The sequence below is a fragment of the Ochotona princeps genome, chromosome 5 (genome assembly GCF_030435755.1).
Source record: "Ochotona princeps isolate mOchPri1 chromosome 5, mOchPri1.hap1, whole genome shotgun sequence".
Taxonomy (NCBI): domain Eukaryota; kingdom Metazoa; phylum Chordata; class Mammalia; order Lagomorpha; family Ochotonidae; genus Ochotona; species Ochotona princeps.
In genome coordinates, this window is record NC_080836.1 from 96,214,907 (window position 1) to 96,224,261 (window position 9,355).

Here is a 9,355-nt window from a genome sequence, read left to right on the forward strand (position 1 = left end):
AAAGCAACAGTCTAGCAGGCCAGTCCCAGAGGTTCCCCTACTAAGCCCACTCTGAGGCCCGGGATCTTACATGTGCCAGGAGCTGTTGCAGCCAAGTCTGACATGGCAGGTACCCCAGCCTATCCCAGCCAGGCATGTCCCCCTTGCCCAGCTTTTGCATATGCTAGCAGGCAGCAGCAGGCAAGGCTACTTAGCCCAGTCCAGGTCTCTCACACGGGTGGATGCCTTGGCCTGACGCCAACATGCCCTCCAGTTCCCCCACCGAACCATCCTCTCTCAGCTCCCTTGCCTACCTACGAACGCAGTGGCCCGGTCCATGGAAGATCAGAAGTCACGTCTTCCCTGTCAAACATGCTCTAAACTGTTCCCATTCCAATTTGTCCCCAGACCTCCTTTCCGGGGTAATCTGCAGCACTCACAACCTGGGATGATGTGCCCAGCAGGCTGGGGTGATGTGCCTGCTGCTCCCCACCTTCCCTAAATATCCTAAAATAATAACAACAACAACAAGTAACTATGCTTGTATACTGATAGAGTCAAATTTTTTTTTAAAGATTTTATTATTATTGGAAAGCCGGATATACAGAGAGGAGGAGAGACAGAGAGGAAGATCTTCCATCCGATGTTTCACTCCCCAAGTGAGCCGCAACGGGCCGGTGCGCGCCGATCCGATGCCGGGACCAGGAACCTCTTCCGGGTCTCCCACACGGGTGCAGGGTCCCAATGCATTGGGCCGTCCTCAACTGCTTTCCCAGGCCACAAGCAGGGAGCTGGATGGGAAGTGGAGCTGCCGGGGTTAGAACCGGCGTCCATATGGGATCCCGGGGCGTTCAAGGCGAGGACTTTAGCCGCTAGGCCACGCCGCCGGGCCCGATAGAGTCAAATTTGGCATTAAACAGGCCCAAAATGCCCACAAGCAATTGGCTGCTTTTCTCCCAGCAGTGTAACACTTGCCTAGGTACAAGGCAAGCTGAGCAGTTGCCTACATCTGGGGAGGTGCTGAAACTTTTTCAAGGTCATCATTTAATTAGTAAAGATAAACACTAATAACATAGTGTGGCAAGAATAGGTTAATGTCGGAAATGGTGGCATGGTGGAAATGGGATTTGGTAAAGGCTGCCCGAAAAGGAATGCCATTTTACCAAGTTCATGTGCATGAGGAGTGAGTCAGGCACACATGCCACAGAAGAGCGCTCCCAGGAGGGGCGAAGCACGGCAGAGAAGCTTTTTCGGGGAGCGCCAGGTGCGCGCACAAGGCCTTATTAGCAGAACTTCTCCACACTTTACAGCCTGGAAACCAAAACGTACCTCATCAACACTGCTGGCACTCCCAGCACGCCTGCTCTCCCACCAGGCTTCACACCTGGACTCTGCAGGCAGAAGGCAGGGAGACCAAAGAGCAAGAGGATGAGGAAGACGGGAAAGCCCAGATGACTTTCCCCTAAGAGCTCTCTGAGAACAGTCTACTGTAGATCCACCTTGATCTTCTGAAAGCTAACTCTTTTTAGCAAGCTGCCATATCTTTAGCAAAGAAAAACAAACACTCAAAAATACTGTTTCAACACGAAGTATCACAAAAACATATCATTACATCAGTGTCAATCTGTTCATTAATGCCTCAACCCTCAGAAAGCTTTGCTGAACACACATTGTAAACAGGGAAGAAAATTCCTGAATTGTAAAAGCAAACACCACCTATTAAATTATAATTTGCTTTTCATGGAAAAAAAAAAAAAAAACACCTGATAAACTATTCAAGTTAACCACAAAGGGGAAATGCCTGCCACACAGCACGGGCTGAGCACTGCTCCATCAGCTGGCGGCTCCATATGGAGATGCCACGTGATCTGTCCTGGGGAGATGGAGACCACACAGGAAGATAAGAATAAACACAAATCAACAGTAACTAACACTTGATTGTAACTTAATTAACCATAATTGGTGAGAGACTATAAATATTGAAGAAAGTCAACACAACACAGATTGCTAGGCTAGTGTCCTGATTTCAATAGTACTTTGGATTCTGCCCAAGGTCCTGGGGGCTTCACAGGGAACACATCCAGGAAGGATGCTTGAGCATGTGAAGGCGGGGCCCTTGGGAAGTGACTGGATTGGATCAGACAGCTGGGGAAACGCCTAGGATGGAACCATGATGATGCACCTGGAGGTTGACCATCTCTCTGCATCCTGGCTTGGGACCCTGCACCCGCATGGGAGACCTGGAAGAGGCTCCTGGCTCCTGGCTTCAGATCAGCTCAGCTCTGGCCATTGTGGCCAATTGGGGAGTTAACAAGAGGATAGGAGATCTCTGTCTCTCCTCCACTCCATAAATCTGATCTGCCTTTCCAACAAAAATAAATAAATCTTTTTTAAAAAGAAAGAAAAGTTGAGCAGAGTTTCTTTCACAGACATGAAATAAGGACTAAATGAGGGGTTACAGACAGAAAAAGACATGATAAAAGTCATGTTGAAGAGATGGGCTTGGTAAGACAGATTCAATAGGGCATTCCTGAACTCAGAGAATCTGATTAATAGGACACTGCAATAGCAGGTTTCAAAGAGGACAGGGACAAGCCAAGCCAAGCCCCAGATAATTATGGGCAAGCATGCAGAAACAAGTTAGGAAGAAAGGTCTCACACTGCTGTGCGTAGAAAGCCGGGCCTACAAGGCTGCCCTTGGCTGGTGTCTTCGGCCTCCGATTCGTAAAGGGGTCTCACCATTTTATAACACCAAGAGTGGCCTGTTGGGCTCAGTGTTGGACACTGAACACTGGCCTGCCTTCTGGGGCTTTGAGTCTTGATACATGGCAGGAAGAAGGTGCCTACAGATCCAGCCAACAGAATCCTTGAATAGTGAGATGCTAACCACCTGCTCCGCCCTGATACATGTTTCCCTCACGCTGTCACAGCTAAGTGCTGCAGGACTTAAGCATGTCCTGTGGTGGGGAGCACGTTCCATGTACTGGTTCTTTCCTTTTGTGTCCTCTGGCTCTGACACAGCCTGGACAGTAAGAGGAGTGAGTGGTGCCATTCTTCCCAGTGAATTAACAAAACTGGTCTCAGAGACCCCTAACACAGCAGGGAGATTTCTTAAGAGAAGCCAGTATGACTGACAAGACTTGTAAGTGACCAAATATGGAAACAAACAAAAGGCATGAGTCAATAACAATGACAAGAATTTAGGTTTATAAATAGCTCCCCAAATGCTATTTCCCTTTGCAGGCAGGGAAGTGTTATTTTCTCAACATACGTATATACAAAGCAGAAACACATTTAGTAACTGATGAAACTACAGTAATTAAATGGAAAATAAATAGGAATGCAAATAATAACACTGTAAGTACTACATGTACAGTGCCCTGTGCCAGGCTGGGCTCTTCCTCCACTGAACTCACCCACGCCTCATCAACTCTATGACGCGACACTCTATCTCCACCGTGCCAATGGGAAAACCGCAATATGACAGGCCGAAGTCACACGCCTGGGATTCAGACTCAAGTGTGCCAGCGCTACCTCTTAACTGTAAACCTATGTTACTAACTGTACAATAACAAAACAACAAATGAATGTGACAATAAAGGACTACTAACAACAGCGGAATAAATGCATTTGTACCCAGGTTCCATGCCTTCTCACGTCCAGATTTTACAGGACAAATTGAAGCATCCACTTTTTAGCACTGTTTGACAATTAAAATATGCCAGCTCACACCCTGGCCTTCTACATAACCATCAACTGCCAGCTACACAATTCCTTCTCGGGCACAACACTTTAACACTCAACATGTTTATTCTGGGTTGTTTCTACATGAACAATCAGAAAATACACCTATTTCCCCCAAGTCATCTCAACGCATTTAGAAATATCTAAAAAGAAATATATTATTTATTATACCTTTTAAATAAAACAAATATGATTTTAAAATATTTGAAAGTTCTTTTTTTTAAGATTCATTTTTTATTGGAAAGTCAGATATATAGAGGAGGAGAGACAGAGAGCAAGATCTTCCATCTGCTGATTCATTTCCCAAGTGACCACAACGGCCAGAGCTGTGCCAATCTGAAGCCAGGAGCCCAGAGCCTCTTCCAGGTCCCACACGGGTACAAGATGCCAAGCTTTGGGGCGTCCTTGACTACTTTCCCAGGCCACAAGCAGAGAGCTGGATGGCAAGCAGGCCGCCGGGATTAGACCCAGTGCCCATATGGGATCCTGGGATCCCAGCACGTTCAAGGCAAGGACTTTAGCCACTAGGCTTCCACACTGGGACCTAAAAGTCCTTTTTTTTTATTTCATTGATTACCGGCTTAATTATAATGTCCTAAAATACTTAAAAATACCTACAAGCTCTCTTTGCCTGACTGGACCACAGAGTCTTTTCTATAGAAGCTCATCTTAGTCGCAGCCTCATGGAAACCTGAGGGCAAAGTGGACATGCTTACCTCCCACGTCTACTTATGGAAGCTGAGAAAAGTAGACCTACACTTTGAACTTACCTACAAGGATTTATGATCAAGTTCTTACTCTAAAATGTCCATCACTCCACCAACTGCCTAAATTCTCAGTGCTGTTCCCAAGCAGAGTCCAAAAGGCCAATCTATGCAGGGCGCGGGTGGCTGCTGTCTCACCACGTCTCACTTCTGTTCTGAACGCAGGGTCTCGGTTTCTGTTCTCATCAGCAGTTTCTGCTGCAGCTGCACTGGGTAAAGTCGTTACTGAAGGGGTTTCGGATTTTGTTTTTACAGGATCCAGATCAGACAGACAGCTCCGACAGGCTCAAGAATTCCAGGCGCCTGCACAGTGGCTCATCAGGCTAAAATCCTCCACGTGCGGGGCTGGCATCCAGACGAGTGCACATTCTAGTCCCGTCTGTGACACTTCCAAACCTGCTCTCTGCTTATGGCCTGGGTAAAGCAGTGGAGGATGGCTCAGGCCCTTGGGTCCCTGCATCCATGGAGGAGGCCCAGAAGAAGCTCCCGGCTTTGGGCTGGTTCAGCTCTGGCCATTGCATCCATGTGGGCAGTGGACCAGGGGATGGAAGACCTCTCTCTCTGTAACTCTGCCTTACAAATAAAAAATAAATCTTTAGAAAAACAAATCCTGCTAAGGAAGAAGTAAGTGAAACACAGTAATATACAGGAAGGAAGAATCCTGACATTTCATCCCTCGCTTCCAGAGGAGTCAATCACTGATCAATACTGCCCGACGCCAGCTCCCCTGAATGCTCAGGAGAACCAGGTACACAGCAGAGAGCGACGGGGCCTCCGAGTCGGGCACGGCCCGTTCTCGGGCCTGTCACTGAACGGCCCCAGGATCTCGTGCAGTACCGCGACAGCTCTCATGTTTCAGTTTTCTGTCAAATGCCGTTACAGTGCGATGCATATACTTGCATCCTATGTTCCACGACAGTTCCAACACAACATAAGAGAAGAGCTGCAGTTAAATGCCCTGCAATTTCTTTTTTAAAATACTCCATTTATGTGATAGGGACAGAGAGAGTGACAGAGACAGAGAAAGAGATTCTACCCACTGGTTCACTTCCCCCAAAATGCCACAAGAGCAAGGGCTGGGTCAGGCCAAAGCAAGGGAAGAAATTACCTGGACCTCTCAGGTAAATACCAGGAACCAACGCATCCCTACAAGCAGCTATAGGTCTATACCCACAGTTCCCTCCCGCCTCTCCTTCTGGCTGGGACAGGGACACACATGCTCCTGCTTTCCAACAGAACATGGCTCTATCCCTGAGGACCAGTTCCAAGGGCTTTCATAGCAGGATGCCCCTGAACCCTGGCCCCAGCCTAGAGGTCTCCTCTTCTGTGTCTCCCAGCATCCTTCACACTAAGCACATGGCATCATTTCATCACAGGACCATCCCTGGGAAAGAGTGACTATGGAGTCATCCATCTCTCCCTCCCACAAGGCCAGTGTGGGGGCCTAGCGCATGGCATGCGTTCAACAAATCCTTGCATGAATGGGGCATGGGGGCGTTCTTAGACTTACAAGTTGGTTTCATCAAGTCAAGAGCCATCAAGATTAATAAATCCCAAGTGAAACGGGGGCAGACAGTGTGGTTTTCTGATCCCCATGGCTTCCCCAGGGCTTGGCTCTCAATAATACAGCAGGAATGAATGAAGAATATGACACATATTTCTGTCACATTCAATCTGAAAACCACCATGACCACCCGCAACAAAAACACCTCTACTGTGTGTTTCCATTAAACCTCACAGTGCGGCACCTACCAGACAGGACCCTACCTTCACGGGTGCTCCATGGGTCTGAAACACTAGTTAGGTAAGCTGAGGCACCAGATCAGCTCCCCAGGGTCCTGCAGTAACAGCTGTGTCCAAGTGAAGTGAGCGGGCCAGAACATTTTGGTCCCAGGACAGCTTAGTAATGACTTTCCATAAAACATTTATCAGCACGGCTCCTGGCCAGTAATCTCAAATATTCAGCAGTTTACTCAACATGCATGAGTCATGAATAAAAGATTGTACTGAACAGACTGCTCACTTCGAGAGGTTTGCCTGCATCTAAGTTCCGAGTGTGCAAATCTCCTAATTCTGTCTCGTACCCTTCACCCTCCTCTACGCTCCTCCCTCTCCCACCCCGTCCCTGCGCACGCCCCATTCCCAGGGTACTGCAGCTCACTGCCCGAGGGACAGACCTGCTGTGGCGGCTGGGCACCCTAGCTCAGTCATGGACAGAGAATGGCCTGTGCTCACTCAAAAGCAAAGGGCAAAGGGCGAACAGGAGCTGGGCCCTTTCAGGTTCTGGCTTCCCATTCAGGACAGACCCTCAAAAGGCAGCGTTGCAACAGACCCCACCTCCAGGTTCAAGAGAACAACCTTCCCTCCTTGCTCCTGTGCAGCCTCTCGGACATACCCCTAGCCAAGACCACTCGCTGCACAGCTTCACTAAGCAACCCCCGTTACTACTGCCTTTAGATGCCCACGAGAAAGTCACCCCAGGGCTAAACCTCGTATGCACCCATCCAGTCCCACAGCCGGGGGGACCAAGGGAGCCGCTTCAGTTTCCCCAATCTCTGCTTGGGCACTGCTGCCTCACAGGCCTCTGTTCCCTCTCTGCTAAAACAAGAAAACTTGGGGCTTCCCCAAGTGTGCTGGCCATTCGGGGCAAGATGCTCAATAATGCAATGCCAGCCAGCCCTGGGGCAGGTGCCCACAGGACCTCGCAGAGTGCCTGGGCTGGACTGCCAGCTCTACTTTGCAGTCCAGCTTACTGGGAGGCCACAGGCAATGGCCCAGGGAACGTCCCTGTCACCTGTGCAGGAGAGTAGGATGGGTTCCTGGCTCAGTCTTCCCCCCCCCAACCCCAGTCCATTCCGGCCAATGTAGGCATCTGCCTCCCCAATAAAGCACAAATAAAATTTTAAAAGCAGAGACTTTTTAATTTCAAGAACGACCCAGTGTGCAGTTACTAGTTCCTCCGTTAGCGTAAAGTGATAAAATTTTCCCAATAGTGAAGGTGTAAGTAAGAATAACTTTAAAGTAAATGCACCTATTTTTAAATGAGTTGTAGTTTAAAAACAAAATCTAGTAAGTTAGAATTCACGCGGTCCTAACAGCTGGGACAAAAATAACTCACTTGGTGGCCTGGCCTTGGGCAAAGTTGGGAGTAAGCCACAGAGCAAACTACAAGGAAGAGATGCAATCCCTGAAGGATCCTTGCAATAAGGAAATTCCAGGCACCGGGACCTGCAGGAACCAGGGCCCGTCCTCTGGGGCACCGACGGGGGGCAGGGCAGGGCCGAAACCCCTGAACACCGTGTGCACCCCACAGTGAAGGGCCTGGGCACAGCAGGACCGGGTCCCCGGAGAGCAGCGCCGGGGGACTGAGCCCAAAGGCGCTGGCTGCGCCAGGAGAGGGTCCTGCGGGAGGGACAGACAACAGGGGACGAGGCGCCGGAGCCGAGGCGCGGGGTGAGGACCGAGCTCCAGAGGGGCGTGGTGGGCGCGGAGTCCGAGGTTCGGAGTCCCTGGCTGGAGGGGCGCTGTGGCCCCGGGGTGCCGGGCCGGAGAGACCACCGGGGCCGAGGCGAGGGGCTCCGGCAGGGCCCGCGTCCCGCGGCAGGGCCCGCACCCCTCAGCGGAGCCCCGGCCGACCCCGCGCGCGCCCGGCCCGCCCTACCTGTCCTCGCTGGCGGTAATGACGCCGTCCTCCTTGGGGATGAGCAGCGCGGCCGTGACGGCGTCCTGGTGGCCCTCGATCTTGCTCAGCAGCACCGGGCGGCTGCTCTGCGGCCTGGAGTGGATCTCGGCCGCCATGTTCGCGCGGCCTGTCGGGCGGGCGGCCCAGCAGCTGACGGCGGGCGGGCGGGGACGCGCCGGTTGTCCCGGACTACCCGGGACGCGTGGGCGCCGCGCCGCCGTAAGCTCCCGAGTACCGCCGCGCCGCCGCGCCCGTATTGCGCGGAGAAGCCGCGCGCAGCAAGGGGGTGGGCCTGGGAGGGCGGCTTCACTTAGCATTGAGCAGTTACTGAGCCTTCAGAAAATAATACTGCTGCTTTACATCTATTCTAAGAAGCCATTGTTTAAAAGACACACCCTGGTTTTAGAAATGTGAAAGATCTGTTGCAAGTCGGAAAGTAGATGACACTGCTTGAGTGGTGGCTAAGCACCAGCCCCTGCCCTAGTTCCTTTATGTGTATTGTCTCATTTAGTACCCATAGTCTTAAAAGATGGAGAGCTAGGGTCTGGTGCAGTAGCCCAGTGCTTAAAGTTCTCACCTTGCACATGCCAAGATCCCATATGGGCACCGGTTCGAATCCCCGCCACTCCCAGCTTGTGGCCTGGGAAAGCAGTCGAGGACAACCCAAAGCTTTGGGACCCTGCACCCACGTGGGAGACCCAGAACAAACTCCTGGCTTCGGCTAAGCTCAGCTCTGGATGTTGCAGCCACTTGAGGAATGAATCATCAGACAGATCTTTCTGTCTCTTTGCATATCTGACCTGCCAATAAAAACAAAGTAAAATTTAACAAAGAGATGGAGAGGTAGGTGCTCATGTATTCCCATTTACAGATGAGAAGAACTCATCTACCGAAAACCATTGCTGTGAGAAATGGAAGGAGTCCTGGTCCTGCAGAGGCCGGCCTGGAACTGTCACCCAAGCCAGCAGGTGGCTGCGTGCCATGACTTCTTGTGCAATGTAGATGTTAGACGGGGCCTCTGCAGTCCCGTCTCAGCACAGTCATGACGTGAACCTGCTTAAACAGAACTGCACAGACAGCCCCTTATCCTGCTCGCATAAATGACCCCTACTTGGTTACCAACTATAGCTTTTAGCCTCCACGTGGTCTTGTTATAAGGAGTTATTCAAATATCTGGACATGACCT

The 9,355-nt window shown here is 50.7% G+C and overlaps 1 protein-coding gene across 1 annotated transcript in view; it reads right to left on the reverse strand.

Moving 5' to 3' along the window:
• WDFY1 (WD repeat and FYVE domain containing 1) overlaps positions 1–8,392 on the reverse strand; it is a 69,950-nt gene extending 61,558 nt beyond the window's left edge. Inside the window, exon 1 of the mRNA XM_058665072.1 lies at positions 8,149–8,392. Within this exon, the coding sequence (XP_058521055.1) occupies positions 8,149–8,285 (137 nt within the window). The 5' untranslated portion in view covers positions 8,286–8,392. The remainder of the gene's footprint in view (positions 1–8,148) is intronic.
• Between the last annotated feature and the right edge of the window lie 963 nt (positions 8,393–9,355).